The sequence below is a fragment of the Amblyomma maculatum genome, chromosome 2 (assembly GCF_055883805.1).
Source record: "Amblyomma maculatum isolate TAMU_Amacu chromosome 2, ASM5588380v1, whole genome shotgun sequence".
NCBI lineage: Eukaryota > Metazoa > Arthropoda > Arachnida > Ixodida > Ixodidae > Amblyomma > Amblyomma maculatum.
Genome location: NC_139345.1, coordinates 99,647,128 through 99,665,814, shown reverse-complemented (window position 1 = coordinate 99,665,814; position 18,687 = coordinate 99,647,128). Strand labels below are relative to the sequence as shown.

Here is an 18,687-nt window from a genome sequence, read left to right as displayed (position 1 = left end):
AGTTCAAAAGTCCTTTTTGCCATTCATGAACATGCATGAATATGTCGACGTATGTACATGAATAGCACCCAAAAGAACACAACAAGGCAACTAACATTATTTTCAACACATATAACTGTTAGCATCACAGTAGCATCAACAAAGTACCCTTGAAAATGATTCCATTTCAGGCATGCCCGAGGACATCGCACTTTTAAAAGGGCCTTAAATAAAAAGGGGGGGGGGGGGGAGGGGGCAAGCTATCGTTCAAAGTCTTCTTCATATTAATAAAAAAATAAAAATTATTTGAGCTTATTATTATATGATGCGCACTCACGTTTTCAAGGCCCCAGAAAATGCATCTAGAAAAATGGAACTTACAGATAAGCTGGAAACTATGTATTTTGCGAACCATGGACTTCAGTCAGGAGTCTACTCGAGAGGCCAATTTTGAATCACAACCTTACCCACAAGTTTCAGGAAGAGATTTACAATCGAAAACAGTTTTTCCGTGCATTTAAATTAGTAAAGGTAAAAGCATATAGATATGAGCAGTTGTCACTTATGAAGGCACTAATAAAAGGTGCTGGTAAGGTAACTCAGTGCAGTAAAAGCAATGCAACCAGAATGCGCATTTGCCCCAATAGCTGGGCATGACGCATACCTGTGCTGGTCAGTGAAGAACTTGGGCTTTCTTGCCTGAACAATGACTACATCGAAGATGTCTTGCCACTCAGGACCAATCATGTAACGCATGCCCACATCCCTGCGGCAACAAAAGAAGACAATGAAAATTTCATCTATTATCACTCAGCCACGAAGGAAGAATACATTAAAGCACTACAGCAAAAAAGCAATCCTAAACTGCCAACAAGAGAAGGCTGACCAAAGCAACCGATGCCCAATTTGTACAGAAAGCTAAACACAAGGCTAGCGCTCCCATGCTCATATGACCTCTACAATTGCATGCTTTACTGCTCTTGACAGCATTATGAACTGCTGCTGGTCAATGGGCACTGCTCGGCGAAAGCAACTAAAAAACTATCATGTACCAGACAAACAAACCTAAGCATCTTAACCAATCAACATGATGGAACTGATAACAAAATTTTGATAACTAAAACTGATAAACAATCTGCGAGTCCTAAAATTTAAAAAATATTAAAAGTGCCCAATGAATCTTCGTTAAGGTTTGCTCGAAGATAAATCAACTTAGAAAAGTTTTAGGTAAGCAGCAGTGTGGCTTCAGCATTATTAAACCTAATGAGCATAAAATCATATTTTCCTGGCAACACAAGATAAAAACACAAATCAATCAGGTAATCAGCGATCATGTTCGCTAACAGCACAAGGTCATCTATCTGAAAGCATGCAAAAACATTGGTAGTTGTTAGGTAGGCACACCTATTCTCCTAATATCACCAATGTAGTGCAGTAAACCCACATTTGGAAGCAACTTTATATGTGCTAAGGCGAAACTAGTTCTGTTGCGTGGTAAAGCCTGTTTTAGAGGTGTGTCATTCTCAACCACTGCAAAAGGAACTCGCATTCTTCGCCCATGACACAGAGAAGTTAATTTTTCCAAAATTTGTGTTTATTCTCCTCTTTGTTTTTCCTTTTTCTTTGCTCGTCTGACCCTCACCCAACTCATATTTGGCAATAGATCGAAAAACTTACTTGCAGCACTTCCCCGGCCACGCAAAAACAGTTACAATGTGGAAATGTGGCCGTAGGCAACGCCACATAAATTGCGATACTGGAATCATCCAAACTGATTTCTTTACTTGCTGAACCGTTATAAATGTGTTTGTGTTGCGAATTTGCAGGGTCGCAGTACCCGAGTTCGAGCCCAACCGCCGGAAACGAAATGTCAGTGCACGTTAAGATCCCCAGGAAGTCCAAATTACTCCGTAGCCCTCCACTACGGCTCTTCTTCCTCTCTATTCACTTTCACTCCCCCCTTCCCTTGGTGCAGTTCAGGTGTCCACGGAACAAATGTGACAGATACTGCGCCTTTCCTTTCCCGTGAATCAATTATTATAATTATAATTATTATTATTATTATTATTATTATTATTATCATTATTATTATTATTATTATCCAAAAAGTGATATTCACAATTTTCAAATAACAGAAAATTACCGAATACACCAAACATTCACCAGTTTCCCAGCACTGCACGCTTCACTGCAATACTTCACCGAATTTACTGTGCAAAGAAGCATCCTCAAAACACGACAGGGCCTTTTTATAAAGAGGGACCTTCCCTTTTGAGAAGATAGCCTTCCCAACAATGTGCGCGAAGCAAAGCACTTGATAAAACCGGGGAAAAACGTCGTTCTTGCTTCGTTTTCAGCTCAAATGCAGACAACCATCATGCAGGTGTTCATAAGGTTAAATTACTGTGACACAAATGGTTTTCGACAGATTTTTCAGGCCCATTCGATAATTTAAGCTTTCAGTTTCTTTGACATTTTTAGGTCCCTTGAAGGCCAAATTAAAGAGTTTACTGTGCTGAGAACGTGTACCTAAAATTAAATACAATTTTACGAAAACTACTTTGTAACCACTGTTCAATTATTGTGAATGGCAATGTAGCCCAGCCTCTGACCAACTGCAACAAAATCAAGATATATTTATATCAGTTTGCTCATCAAAACCACCAATAGCACTAATTCTTTTACTTGCTTTTTTGCATTTTTTTAGCTTACAAAAGCTCGAATGTCAGTTTGTCATTAGAACATAGTAATCCATAAATACGGAATGCCCTCAATTTCTTACCAGTGTTCCTTCAGCAATGAAAAGCTCTATTGCAATGTATAGTACTTCTAGTTTCCTGCAACATTCAAAGAAATTCTTTAGTTCAAGCTTTGGATGACTCAAACGTATTGAGCAGTTCAGAACAAGACCACTGCCAGCCGAAAAAATGAAGAGCAACATTCTATTTTGTCAGTGTGCTTCAGACAGACTTACACAAATTTGAATGGGCTGTTGGTTACCAGGAACATCTGCTTGCCAGCACTCCGAAGCCGCTCTAGAAATTCCACGAGCTCTATCCGCTTTTCTAAATATTCACCTGCAATAAAAAGACAAGAACCAGTAGTTACTCAATGAACCAACAGCACCTTGAACAGGGGTAGGCAGAAAGGGTTAAAGAGAATGTGGACATTGGAAGCCGGGTAAACAAATAAATGTGCAGCGGCACATACAGGCTCCATTTGCAGCTCTTTATTTTTTGAAGGTTTCATAAGAAGTGTCTGAACATAATTAAGCTTCTGCAGTACACAAAAGAAAATACTAGCACAAAAACACAAAACAAAACACAAAACAAAGATGCACGTAACAAACAAGAGCCCTCGACCATAAACTGTTCACAAGGTTGCATTAACTGAAAGAAATCTATGCGTTACTGAAAGCAAAACTACAGGTGTGATATGTGCGTAGTGAGACCAGGCGTTAAAAAAGTATTGACAACAGAGCATAATCGCATGTCTGCAAAAGTTAAAGGAGCCTTGCAAAACACATATATGCAGCATATACTTTAAATCGTTTGTTTCGCCAAGGTGGCACCTGAAATGCGCCAGAATTCGTGACAGCATCTAAACCACACCTTATGATATTTCATCTACCCATAACACAGAACATGTATGAGGTGGCAAATATCCTTACTTTCAGCCCACGGTGGAAGAACACTTTAGATGAGAGAACAACACCGCCTGCTCTACCGCGTGAATGCTCTGCTTTCAAAGCGCGCAACCTGTGGAGAGCCAAACTGTGCCCCTCAGTCCTTTGGCGTCGCACTTGCTCCCATAAGCACAGACGGCGGATGTGCACTGTGCCGCGCTGCTCGTGTGTCGAAACAGGCTGGTAATTTTTGCTGGCTGTCCTAAGCGCGTCAAAGACGCGTTCACTGACGGCTTTTATGCGGGTCAACTTTACAAAATGCCAGGAAGAGTAAATAAATATGTATTCCATCACTGGTTCATTGTGTGCTAAAGTCAAGACCAAAATTTTACAGGACACATGTGTTCAGAAAAACAATTATTGTAGCTCTCCAATCGCATTGCGTTCCGTCGCTTGGTTGTATTGCTACAAGCAAATAAAACACACCAGTGTTCCCTCATATCCTGACAAATTTCAGGCGAATCGGTTAGGCAATTAAGCAGCAATTATTTTTCCAAACTCTCACATTAGTAGAATGTTGGTAGTGATAGCCATTAGTGAAAAAGGCACTTTGGTTTTGTTTACACTGCATGTGGAATACTATGACAACGGATCAATGAAAACGCTTTACATTTTCAGTTTCTTATAGAACAATCAAAAGCATGCATGGCTTGAAATGAAGGCTGTCTAATGACGAGGCTCCTTTCAAACGAATTAAGTAAACCCACGGTCTTCTTTCTGTGCTATGTCTACCTGACAGAACCTACCTGCGAATATGTAGTACATCGTCAAGCAGCATAATGACCACACAAATCAATGATCAAAATAATCATGTACCACCCGCTTAATATGAGTAACCATGAGGACGGTATGTAGTCTCGAACAAAAAATTGAGACCTTGCATTACAAGTCTGCAAATGAGCTCTACAAGGCTTCATTTATTAGAGCACAGCTCTTATGCGCCTGATCAGCAGTTGTGTTGGTGTAACCGAGTGGATGAGAGACACAGCTCCTGAGCCAAAGAAAATTTCTCAGTAAAGAAGAAAGAAGAGCACCAGCAAGCGGCGCAGAGCTTGTGCCTCTTCTTTCCTTGCTCATGACTCATTTTTTTCCTCTTAGCAGAAATTTTCTTTGCCACGTGAGAAAAATAGAGTGCTTTTGTAACTGCAAGTACATACATTCCAGCATCTCTCAAACCCTTGCATCAATATATTGCAAAAACGCCTATCTGTGTTGAAATTTCGCATAACAATGTATCATAATCGTCCTTCGAATTTTTTTTCATGATACATTGACTACCAAACCAATTACAGCATAGTACAAGATTCATTTAATTTACTCATTGAGGTAAAAAGAAAACATTGACACGAGTTTCCAGCAGGCAATACAATGCTGAAAATGTTCGCAGCCCGCTGATTCTTGATTTATGAACTGAAACAAGTTCAACATTTTGCGTAAATCCTGACTTTTTTTTTCATTCTGAGCCTTTCACCTTCCAGCCTTGCCTCATCATCTGGCAGTTCGAAAATGAAAAGGAAATACTTCTCACATGCCATATCTGCTGTTGCTGAATGGCAGAAAACACTTTCCCACCGCCCAGCCATATACAGCTTTCTCCTAATCGCGTATGAGTGGCATTTTCACAAAGGCATCAGCATAGAAAAGCAGGCAAGCGGGCACCAGTGGGAAGCAGAGGGGCACTAGTCTCATGCGCCGTCTATCATTGCACCAAGTTACCAGACCACCGCGCATTGCTTTGCACAGCAAGGGGCCCAAGATGGACAGTAATATAAGTGCGCAACAAAGACGAGACAAAGAGGAGAAGTGGTCCACTTCTCCTCTTTGTCTCGTCTTTGTTGCGCACTTATATTACTGTGCATCATGGTTCACCAAATTGCCCAATCAGCCGTTCTTCTAAAGGGGCCCAAGTTTTCATGCAACCCTTCAACACTAAAATGTTTGCAGAGAAAAAGCATGACATACCTAAGGTACTCAATAAATGTAATCATCTTAGGGCATTCAATGAAGCCTACGAAGTTTTATTCGCACTGAATACCCACAAGACAAGGCTGCATGAAGACCCAAAGTGTTCAGGCGTGGCCTGTTAAAAGCCTGCCTGCAGAATGGTGTTTCCAGGTCACAATCTAGTTTTAGCACTCAAAGAAAAATCTAATCACTCAGGGATCAACGATCCATCAAAAGGGAAACTGACCAAAGACCCTATTTCTGAACACTTCACTGCAGAAAATGCCAAGTTCAGCGTTGAGAAAAAAATGCCTGTACACCTTATAAAACTGGTGTGTAGCCAGAAAAGTGAAGATCGAGCACTTCACAGTGCACTGCAGTTGAGTCAGTTGAGTCGCGCAGGCTCAAAAAACTCAGGCCAGTTATCACTGACCACATATACAAGCCACAGAGACTTCCAGCCATGAAAGACTCCTTCAACACAGCTAGCATGGTTTCTAAAGCCAGTCTCAGTACTGAACAAACCTTTGTGTTTGGCGCATCGCAGTCATAGTTGCTTTTGTACCATAAAACCTCATATAGCTAACTGAACGAACCTTCCGAGTGCATCAAGTCAGAGTTACATAGCACTTTCAAGCAACACTGATGACAACCCGACTCATGATGCAAAAGCAAAATGATCTGCCCAAAGATAGTGCAGATAAAGTTACAATGCTTGTGATAACAGCTAGCATCATAATGGTGTTCCAGACCTTCTCCTGATAGTCAGGATGCACCCATTCACCGCAGCTAGACGAGCGGCCATACTGCCAGAGGGTATCATTAACAGGCAAACAGTGTCAAGGAGCGGTCAAGGAGCGGTCAAGTGAGGCCATCACTGGCATGCCTGGTAAAGGCACTGACACCAAGCATAAGACAAATGATACCATGCTGTCCTATATTCCATTCACCATCAACATCGTGATGCAGGAAGCAGTGCAAACGATGCCCTTCAAGCATATGCAAGGCAGGAAATAGCTAACTGTGCTCAGTGCTCATGCAACAGAACATCATCAATAAAGTCAACCTCTATGTCACTTCCTGCCTCCTGTGCTCATACCAGCCATGCGTCATAGACCGACAGTATGCCAATGCCTAATCTGTGATGGCAAAACAAGAAATATACAAGACAAGCGACCCTGTACGGACATGGGCACCCATCCACTGACAGTGACCAAGTGAAAAACACCTACACTGTAATTTTGGACAGCGTAATAGCTTGGCAAATTGTACAACCCAATCATTGCCAAAACCTGCACAAAGACATTCCAATAATATGCCGCATCTCATCAAACAGTGGCTTACTGCATGAACCTATCTGTTTAACTTTGCACAACTCAGTGAATGTTTTTCTACCTTAAAAGTTCTCTATTTGGCTTGAAATGTGAAGCCAATGTTTAATCAAAAAAAGATTGAAGAGGGTAGGAGGGTAATGCCATGATGTCCTGTTATTATTCACCCCATGTATGTCATCGCAGCACAACCAGCTAGGCCATGAAGAATAGTGGAGTCACACAAACACACACGATTCTGCGATGAGTCGACCAGGAGGGTCCACGCAGGACACGTGAGTGTATGGAATGTTCTCTGCCATAGTTTAAGAACAACAGAGCTAGATAGCTGCAATCATTCTCAAACACTCGCTAAATGCTTCACTACAGTTTCCCCCAAGCAGTCAGTTTTTTTTTTAGGACACAAAATCACCCAATACACTGCCTATCTTTTTAAGCCTCCAGCTTGTTTTGCTGTTGTTGATAATACCTAGAAATACTATAACTGTGGGAAATCAGTGCTCCATAGGTGTTAACACCAGGAAGAAGTGTGGTAGTTCCTGTGAATGCAGCTTCAGGTAAGAGTGAGCTTACTCTTTAAGAATAATGTACTAATACAATTTTTTAGCCAGGAGAGCAACAACCATGAAGCACTTACTGATGTTTGCTTCGGTGAGTGTGCTGTGAATCACGGGGTGGATGCTTGAAATGGCATTCTAATGAAGAGAAAAGAGAGCGACACAAATTTTTACTCGCATTACTGTTTTGATAGTTGCAATACAGAAAAAATTTGTCAAGTATGTTAAATACCGTATTTACTTGTGTATAATCCGCATTAAAATTTGAAAAAATGCGTTTAACAAGAGGGGGCACGGGTTATCTGCGAATTTTTTTTTCAGGGAGGTGGTGGTGGGGGGGAGGGGTAGGGGGATTTCGGTGGCTACATGGCAATGCGCGGGTTCCCCATGCAGTCCGCCATCCCCACTGCCATTGAAGCTCGTCAAGCCGATAAGGAGCCAACAAAAGGCGTAGCCAAATCCACATCCATAGCATAGTCTGTTTATTCTCCACGCCATTGGTCACGCTTTGTTCAGCCAGCGGTTGTTTGGCCTTTTGCCAGGTGCTGTTTCAATAACTAGTCAAGCCAGTTTGTACTGTTGGCCTGCTTTGTTTTAGCGCCACGAGTGCGACTCAGCCGACGGCCTTTACGTCCTCACACCGACGGGATGCATGCGAAGGCCTGATATTTCATTGCTCTGCTAGTGGATCGTGGACGCATGGAAAGTGATGCTGGTTTGGATGGTAACAGTGAGAGTGGCGACGATTGAGAATCGGATAACAAGTGACGTTCTGGCAGTCGTTTGAATAAATGTTTTGAAAATGAAATGATCACTGAGTGTGCAGTTGTATTTTTCTAGTGCCCAGTGTTCTTTTTTATTGTTTCAGATAAACATGAGAGTTACATGCGAGGATGTTTTTTTTTTCCCTCGCGGTGTTCAAAGTAAGGGGTGCGGGGTTATATGCAGGGGGGGGATTATAAGCGAGTAAATACAGTACATCATCAAGAAGCCGGCGAAGCAACAATACACAACACGCAAAAGTTTGGTTTATAGGGTTTAACATTTCAAACCAACTCCGGCTATGAGGGAATCCACTGTAGAGGACTCCAGAAATTTCAGCTATACCTGGGGACCTGTAACAGCAACCAAGATGCCAATATGCAAAAATAAAAAAAAGGGCTTCAGCAGGTTCTGCTACCTGTGGTGCAACTTTCATTAACAGAAAGAACTGAAAGATATTACACTGTCACTAAGCAATGCCAATGATGGGACCGCAAACCAAGAAGTGATGTGTTGCTGTGGAGCACGACATTACAACCTTTCATTTGAATGCATCTTCTTTCAATTCCAACACTGAACAAAAATGCCGTAATACAACAGGCAAAACTTACTGAATATCCATTGTAATAAAAGAAAGACGCAGCACATAAGACAGTAAAATACTTTTCCCAAGAATACTACGCAGACAACCATAAAAATATTTATATCCTGAGTAGCAGAGTAGCACCATAAAATCTGTGATGGAAACCTGCGACAGTGGCCAAAAAAAAAAAGCCATCATCTGGGATGTCAGCATACAAAGGTGTATGCTGCAAAAAAAAAAAAACCCTTTCCTTAGAGTCAGTATTACAAGAGTAGCGCCCAGGCATGCTGAATGAAACTAGATACCTTACTAATAACAATCAAAGTATTGGTTTGATTTATGAGGTTTAAAAGAGTAGCACCCAGGCATGCTGAATGAAACTAGATACCTTACTAATAACAATCAAAGTATTGGCTTGGTTTATGAGGTTTAACGTTCCAAAGCGGCTCAGGCTATAAGAGACGCCATAATGGAGGGCTCATAAAACTTCACCCACCTGGGGTTCTTCAATGCGCACAGACATCCCACACCACATGGGCGCCTAGCCTTTCACTTTTATCGAAAAGCGGCCGCCGATCCTTGGGCATAGAAGTCGAGTGCTTAACACTTCGCCATCACAGCGGGGCAACAATAAAGTATTGAAATGTGCTTTGAAATGATCTCTACCACAAGTCAAAATCAAGAGAAAATTCAAGTGGAACCTTCGTGCGGAGCATAGAATAAATTACACATAAAAAATGCTTTCCAGGACACCTCTGAGCAAAGCAACCTTCAATTAGTATTACGCATACTCGCCTGAATGTCAAAGAACAGAATCTCAGGGTTGTAGGCGATGTTATGTCGTTCGAAGTACTCGGTCACATTGGACAGGAGGCATATTTCAGGAACGGAAAAGAGGTCGTTGAGCTGCTTCATGCGAACTTCCTGCAAAAAATAAATTTACCAACACACACGATGAGCCAGGAACACCCAACAGCATTCTACACACTTATTTTTTTCTAATAACACAACCACCATTAAAAGAAATGAAACTGTTGAAACCTAAACATTTCCTCAGTGCAGCTATGGCAAGATAGATTGGCCCCTTATATTGCTGAGACAAGCCCTGTTGCTGAGACAAGCATAAAACAGCCTGCTTTAATATGTGGGTCTAAGATCCTCAAGCTGCACCCAGGCCGAGGAATGCTGTAAAAGACAGCTTCAAAATTAATTTCGACCACATGCGGTTTTTTAATGTGCACTAACACCATCATACACTAGATGAGCTATTTCACAATTTTTCCACTAAAAATGCGGCTACCATGGCTAATATTTCATACCGTGACTTTGAAATTTCTATAAATTTAGGCTTCTTTAATGTGCACTGATATCGCATAGTACATGGGCGCCTTGCTTTTCCCCATGGCCGGGATAGCAGCCATGTTGTTGAGATCAGCGGTCGACCACACTGACCCCTAAGCTACTAAATCCACTGAACCGCCAAAATATTTGCAATTATAAATTTTGTTTTGCTTATCCAACACGGTCAGACATTTACTATGGATCACTTGCCAGAATTATGAGTACAGATCGCATATGAAATGATATTTGGCCCTCTGTGCTCCATCAGAAAGGCACGTCAGAATTCTGCAACAGCCAAAAGGAAAAGGCATAATTCTAGTGGCCATTGGCTTTTTAAACACCCCGTTTCTTGAACACTGTTTTTTGGATAGGGTGACACTCGACCAAAGAACATTAATTATGGAATGCAAATGATGTACTGACACAAATGTGCACTGAACACACAGCAACTGGATGGAAACATTTTAAAAGAATTTGGTATTCTGTTGCGCATTTCAAGGTACTTACTTCCCTACACATCCACTTATTTTTTTGAAGGCACACCCTTAATTAAAAATGAATATTTTTTTTACACAATAGTGGATTGTCGTTTAATAGCACTGGAAGATGGGCAGGTATGCGATGGGACGCATAGTCCATAGCTGGCTTGTGGTGGAAGAAATCACGACTTTAATGCAAAACAAAGTATGGCAAATATGACAACCGCACTGAATTCAAAGTGACAAGGCCAAGACACCAGCATAAGAAGCATGTTGCAAGACAGTGGCACTGCATTGTGGCACCGCATTGTGGTACCCAACAGAAAAGTCTGTGGTGTGTTGTCAGGTGGCGGCATAGAGTAGCGCACTTGCACTTGATTTCAATATTGGCAGGAGTGCCGGGATTCTCAACATGTGTCATATAAAGTGAAGCACATGTAGAGGCTTAAGCAAGTGCGCCTGTGCACGCAATGAAGATGTAATCGTGCTTGTGTAACGCTGATGGAACAAAGTAGGAACCGGTTGAAGTCTCAGCAAAGTGTCAAAAGTTTGTCGCGAACACGACCTTTGGAGCGGTGGGCTCTAAAGACAAAGAAAATGCATCCAAAAAATGCAAACTTCGCATAGATGCAGAAGACTAAGTGAATTTCGCATGGTAATTCGCAAACCAGATAAAAAACATGAATGCATCACTTAGCATGGGTTGTGTTGTTTCGCGCTGACCTGTTATAACATAGTGCAAGGGTGCACATGTTTTACAGCATTTCCCGCATCTGGTTATGCAAGTTGTTCTGAATAGCAAGTTTTCTTTATAAGTTTTCTCTCTAGTAGTCTGAACTGCCACAAAGTTTATCGATACATTTCATACAGTCGTTGTAGTTTAGTTTTTTTCTAGAGGTGTGCAAATATTCCAAATTTTGAATATAAATAGAATATGTTTGTTACCCAATTCGTATTCGAAAAACTGATATTTTAAAGTTTCCTAATACACCAAAAATTTTCAGAGTTCCCTGCAGTTTCACCGCACTGCGCGCTTCACCACAATGCTTGACCGCGTGCAGTGAAGCATCCTCAAAACACGACGGGGCCGTTTTGTGAAGGGGAACCTTCACTTTTGTGAAAAGGACCATACTGACTGTGCAAGCCAAGCAACGCACTTGAAGAAACCGGGAGAAAAAAACATTGTTCTCACTTGGGTCTCATCTCAGAGACAATCAGTGTACAGGTGTTCATGAGATAAAATTACTGTGATGCAAACAGTTTTCGCTAGTTTTATCAGACCTATTCAATAATTCGAGTTTTTGGTTAATTTTGACATCTTTTCTGGTCCCTTGAAGGCAAAATTATTAAGAGCTTAGTGTATTCACAACCAATATGACAGCAACACCCGGTTTCATGCAAGTCCATCCTATGCAAAATACCGGTATATGGAGCAATGTATAAGATGTATACTAGGTTTTCTTCAGAGGTATATGCTTCTGTGCAATTCTAGTTCAATTTTATTTGCAAATACCATGTGAATTTTGAAATAAACAGGATAACAATGTTTGCTATATTTGTTTCTATTCTTTTCGATATTCGAAGACAATTTTTTCCGATACTATTTGCATTCAATTCGCATTAGAAAATATCAATAGCCATACTCCCCTAGTTTTTTTCTGTTCATAAATACAGCCTTTGTCCTTGTGTAAACTGAAGTAATTGTTCGCAATCTTTCTCACGATGCTGGACAGAAATGTTGCTAATCCTACCTACGCGACACATCGGCAGAAATAACTTTAAAATGACTACTGCTTCTACTCTACCATCTATGCCCCTCACCCTTTTCTCCCCAAAATTTAGACCCTCTTCCCCCCCTCCATTTTAATTCCTGAGGAGACCCCGCTTTAATTTTTTTGTTACCCTTTAGCACTACTCACAAGTCGCTACTTCTGAAACCTTTGTTATGATGAAACTGCATGATGAAAAAAATTGACCACAGAGATAAAATTCGTCGGAATGCATGGTGAGGCCTCCAAAATATATGGTAGGCTAAAAAATTTTGTTCACAAGGAAATTCATTATTACACTGTGCAAGAGTAATGAGCATTAGTAAAAAAAATTAGAGCAAGCAATATGACTAGACAGTTATATTTTCTACTTTTTTGAAAAAGCCATTCTAGACTTACTCACTCAGCGTTTCTACGAACCATGTCTTGCAGCATATGGAAGCCACCACAGATGAGGTTTTATTTAAAAAATTTGCGTAAGCAACTTGACTAGTCAGTCATACTTTTTCCTTGTTGAAAAAGTCACACTGCAATCACTCGCTCAGCTTTTCCACTAATCAAGTACTTCAGTATATACGAGCTCCCATAGCTGCACTTTTACAATAGATCCCGGATGTATCGAAACTGAATACAGTGTAATCCATTTTAAACAATACCACATATAACAATATATTGCTTATAACGATCAAATTTTTGGGATTTATCAATCTTCCTACTGCCCTTATACACAAAATTTCCAAGAGAACAGCAGAATCTGTATTGGAAGAATGCGAAAGCCTAAGCATTGCTGCTGCCCACGGTATATCGCGCGGCCCTTGTAGAGGTTTTGCTAGCAAGGCTGGGGCTCCTGCCACACAGTGTAAATTTCCTTTTCTTGGCACACGTTCGTTCCAGTACTATAATTAAATTGGTTAACAGGAAAGGAAAGGCGGCACATCTGTCACACTTTCTACTGCAAGTGTGAGATTGAACGGTACACTCTCGATTCTGTCGCATGGCGTTCCCAGGCACGCATTCGTTGCAGTGCTCATTCAAGTGCGGGATTGGCAGTGCGGCATTGCTCCTATCGTGCGGTGTTCTCATAGCCCAATGACATCCTGACACGAGCTGGAAGCATTTGAAGCAGAGGCAACGCACATGAACTTTATAGGTTTTTTTTCTCCATCGTGCCACCACTCTCTCCCCACGACATCATCATGCCTCTGCCCTCTACCATGACATCAAGCTGTTGCTAGGATGCGCAATGATGTCAGCAGCAGCAGTCACTGGGCAACCATGCTGACACGATGTCACCATGGCTACATCATTTTTTTTACGTTTTTTGGGAAATGTTTTAATTATTGTTTATTAATTAATATATTGTTTATTAATATATTGTTAATTAATCACTCTTTCTAATTCCAACCTTTTATCTGTCTTACTTGTGGTTTTTCTGCCACAATTTCGATGACTTCCACAAAATTCTGACGTCCCCACCGCTTTGTACAACCATACACTTTGTGCACGTCCATGGCTATTTCGTCATCTGACTTTTTTGCCTCTAATCAATAAGCTAATTAAATCCCGTTCATTAAATCAAGTGCACAGCGACAATTTGTCATCTTTTACCTCATACAATCATTCTTTTGCTCCCAACTTCTACTGAACAATAGAAGGCCTGCAGACATGTTTTGCGTCTACATTTTGCATCCATTTCCATCTGACGCGAAATTGCGAACATAGTCATGTAAGGCTTTCGCCTTAATAAACCACATATAATGATCGATATAATACCGAAAACAAACCGGCATAGAAAAATCTGCAAGGAAGCATTGTGTGTGATTAGAAAATGAGTGCTGTCATCCCCGCATTTGCTGCCTGCTGTGGCCATTGCCACACAAAGAGTTCGGCCATATCACCATTGCCCAACTGTTCGTCCGTGGAAGCCGGCACCGACAAGACGACAATGGTAGCTTTCAAAGTAAAACAGCAAATTCATCAAAATTTCTGGCAGAGTTTCAAGGTCGGAAACCTCACGAAAAAAAAAAAAAAATACAGAACTTTGCAGCCTATGATTTTAACAATCATCGAGGCTGGGGTTGTCCTGCAGTTCATTCAGGCACTGATCGTTTCGTGCATACAAAAGGACTGCTGCTAGCATATGCACTATTAGAAGCGACGCTCACAGTGATCGTCAAGCTTTAGCTGCCGCTCCAGCGACCAAGCCTTCCCCACTTTATTTACTATGATTTACTACGATTCGCATTGTTCGACCCAATTCACTCATCGCTATTAAGTAGGCAAGCCTATGTGCATATGAAAATAAGCTTTTTTTTGTTTTGTTTTTCTTTTTTTTTCCATCGGTCCAGATATAACAGTAATCAGTTGTAACAATCAGATTTTCTGATGTTCTCAATATCGCTATAGCTGTACTACACTGCATACTGAATTATTGCTTGTATCGAACTCGCAGAATATCTGTTTGAAAAGCTCATGCAAGTGTATAGGAGCCGCATATGCATTTATTGAACTCGCGCTCAGTGAAACATTAAATATATTGAACTGAACACCGCACACCCATCAGGTATGCTTCTCCTAATGGGCTTCCCCGTGATCATTTTTCATGTGCAGAGCCGGGTTACTGCGCAACCTTGGGCACCTCCTGACAGCACAGAGGCTGTAAAACTGCGAGACGAGGTGAACATTGAGTCTGCTTGAAAGTGGACTTTTGTTCAAACCCAGAGTTCAATGTATTGCTTGCTTTGTGGTGAAGCCAGCCTAGCTGAATGAAGACTTGAAGCAGTTGTCGCGTGGCCTGCTTCGAACCACCTTTCGCAGCAGCTTTGATGTGAATCTCAACCCCAAAGGCACATGCGCCACGCGGCGCTTGACGCTAGGTGCGAGCAATGTGAGCTTCAAAGCTCCATTCTGACTGTACCAAACATTTAGAGTATGTGCCTGCATCTATGAAACGAGCCGAGAAGGTGCATTTCTCTTTTTGGCGCCAGATGACACTCCACGTGCGGGTGCGCGCTCATGTGCCGCACGGGTCGGCGCGCCTGAGTGAGTGGTGGGCTGGCAGTACGCCAGCAAGCAGCACATCACTGCAGAAAGCATGCCGCTAGCTCGGTAACACCCTGCTGACACTTCTGTGTTACAAAGAAGCATGGCATGCTTTGTATGTCAAATTATCAATATATCGAACTAATTCGTGATCCACGCCGAGTTTGATATATGTGGAATTGACTGCATGTAAAAAAGATTAGAGTAAGCAATATGCCTAGTCAGTCATATTTTTTACTTTTTGAAAAAGTCATGCTACACTTACTCGCTCAGTATTTCGACGAATCAAGTATTGCTGTAATATATGTAAGCCACCGTAGATCAGCTTTTATGCAAAAAATTAGAGCAAGCAACATCATAATTTATTAATTCAGTCAGTAATAATTTTTACTTGCAGAAAAAATCGTGATGCACTTACTCGCTCAGCGTTTCCGCGGATCATGTACTGTGGGATATACGAGCCACCGTAGATGTCTATCACTTCTTCTCTGCTGAGGGGTGTCAGGCCTCTGAAATATTCAAAACAAAACACCTTTCGTAGCTTTCCTCTCGCTGCAATGAACTTAATCAAGTCAACAGGTGTGGTCAGTTGAAAATCACCAGGAAATGCATTCAGGTCCATATTCTTAGAAGCGTCCACAGAAAGGACAAGTCTGTTTTGATCTCCACCGACCGGCCGGATCCAGGTAGGGAGATGATGGCTGCATGTTAGTTTACCTGTCCTTTCTGTTACGTCCTCTCAACTGAAATTACTCTTGCCAGTGCAACAACAATTATAGTGCAGAAATTAACGTCCTCAAAAATAAAATGCGCTGCACTGCAAATACTTGCCATTTTGAACAAAAGTGTTCAGAAACAGAAACAGGTGACTGCTTCATTTAAAGGCAGGCTGGGTTTCTACACAACTAACATGATCTGAGAGGGTGAAGACAGAATCACTCTCAACATAGCCACTAAATGGACACATTCAAAATATGAATGCATCCACTTGTGCATGGTCAGATTTATCCACTACCACATAGCTACCTCACCTCAAAAGAAGTTAACGCCTGGCATCAAATTCAAACGGATACCTTTCCAAACTTTTCATAGCTCCCCAATGTCCACCCCACTCAGCACAAAAATGACTATCCTTGGTGCAAAACATGGGGCAACCACAACATTTACAGGCATCTTGACACGTCACAAGAGCAGCGGGAAGTAAAAATGATCAGCGTCACCATTTTTGAGAGCCAATAAACACTCGTCCAACTATTATATTCATTGGCCATGGTCACTGGAGTCCTGGACTGAGAACTCCAACCCCCAGCTCAGGTAATACCTTTTCCTTTAATCAATAAATATGTTTTTCCTTCTTTTCCAGAATATGAGCCAAAGTTTGGATTTTGGCAGCACAGTTGCAATCCTACTTTCATAGCCATTACTTCCATCATCTGATGAGCTAGGTCCGGTCCAGAAAGAGAAGCAGCCCCAAGTAGTCCCCAATCAGAATGGCGAAACCTTTTTTTTCTCCACATCTGCCAGACATGATCCGTTAGCATGAAGGGTGCTTTTATCCCTGAGAGAGCAAGGAAATTCATAGCACGCAGGAATCTTCACTATTCAGTTGTTTCAGCTCCTACAGCTGTTAATGCGGTATTGAGACATGGTGGATGATGTGGTGATTGCGCTGTTGCCGAAACATATGTATTTTGAGGCGAGGCAGCTTTTTGACACTGAAATCTTCTATGTGAAATTTAGAGTACAGATGAGGAAGTGTAAGTCATTACCATATGTTATTAAGAACCTAGACTTTACTACCCTGCAGACTTGAAATAAATGATCGATATGAGAATGTTATCGCTAGCATGCTAGACAACACTACTGCTGCAAAGACTTCAACATTGGTAAAGCCTGCAAAGTGGGACAAACACATTCAAACGAGGTTTTCTTTTCTTATTTGTGAAGTGTCAGGAATGAATTTTGCTTAATGCATGCTACTAACTCTTGTTACAGGTACTGTGATTAGCATATACACAGTGTTCAAGATGCAGTTCAACCTCGCTACAATTAAACCGATAGAACACGCGAAAAATTTCACTGAAGCGATATCATCCCAAAAGCACTGTAAGATTGGATTACGCAGTCAAAAATAACATTTATAAACAAGCAGATTTGTCATCTTTTCTTTTTTTTTTTTCTTTTTTTTTTTTTCCGTGAGCACTGTGGTGCAATTTATCACACTTAGTGAGCAATTAGAGCATCGCAACGTCATCGCAGGAACCAATAAAACTGCGCATCAAATCACATGCGCCCTTCACATTTGGTGGCGCCAGTGCTGATGGTTGTGCTACGAGATGCAGACTGATTGCGGCTATGGCTCAGAAGAAAATGGAAGTTTACACCACCATCACCACCAGTCAATAGCGACCTTCATGTGTGTGCGAATGGGTGGGTCAAAGGGAGCACATATCGATTCAACGAAAGTTTTAGTGAAACAAAGCAGCGTGAACCTACAGAACTGCAGAGTTGGGCAACGATGTGCTTATTTTATTATTGAACAAATTTTTTAAACACAGTTGCACTTAGAAAAAATTTAATTGAAGTGAAATCACACCTCAAAAGTGGTTCGTTTTGGCAAGAAATTTGTTGCTCCATTCCTTACTATAGTGAGCTGAAGGTGTATTGGAAATATTTCGTTAACTTGGCGTTCACTGCAGCAATGTTTGGCTGTACTGCCAGACAATGGTTTAGTTTATGCGGTTTAACGTCTCAAAGCATCTCAAAAGCTATAAAAAAAATGCTGTAGTGGAGGGCTCCGGAAATTTCAACCTCCTGGGGTTCTTTAACGTGCTCTGACATCGCATAGCACACGGGCGCCTTGCTTTTCGCCTCCATTGAAAAGTAGCCGCCACGGCCGGTTTTTGATCTCGCATCCTTGGGCACAGTAGTAAAGCGCCTTAACCAATGCACCACCGCGGCAGGTGTGTACTACCAGATAATAATGGATTAATAAAATAATGAATGAATATGTTTGTTACTGCATATGAAATAGTATTCTTTAAAGTGGCTGCCAAAGGGCAATTTGCGCTAAATGGAACAGTTGAAATTACAGATCAAAATGTATTCTCAACGTGCGGTAGAGACAAAAATACCGTAATCGAGTGAGGCAATGCCATTTTTTCAATAACCTTTCTTTTTTGGTTATTCAGCCACTTGGAACATTGAATGCAAAA

General features: G+C 41.4%; 1 protein-coding gene across 1 annotated transcript in view; it reads right to left on the bottom strand.

The window, feature by feature from the left end:
* Nucleotides 1-18,687, bottom strand: part of Nt5c (5' nucleotidase C) — a 54,510-nt gene that overhangs the window by 28,016 nt on the left and 7,807 nt on the right. The window contains exons 5-9 of the mRNA XM_084594834.1: nucleotides 15,891-15,981; nucleotides 9,637-9,765; nucleotides 7,577-7,634; nucleotides 2,954-3,056; nucleotides 644-745 (exon numbers count right to left, since the gene is read on the bottom strand). Of these exons, the coding sequence (XP_084450960.1) occupies nucleotides 644-745; nucleotides 2,954-3,056; nucleotides 7,577-7,634; nucleotides 9,637-9,765; nucleotides 15,891-15,981 (483 nt within the window). The remainder of the gene's footprint in view (nucleotides 1-643; nucleotides 746-2,953; nucleotides 3,057-7,576; nucleotides 7,635-9,636; nucleotides 9,766-15,890; nucleotides 15,982-18,687) is intronic.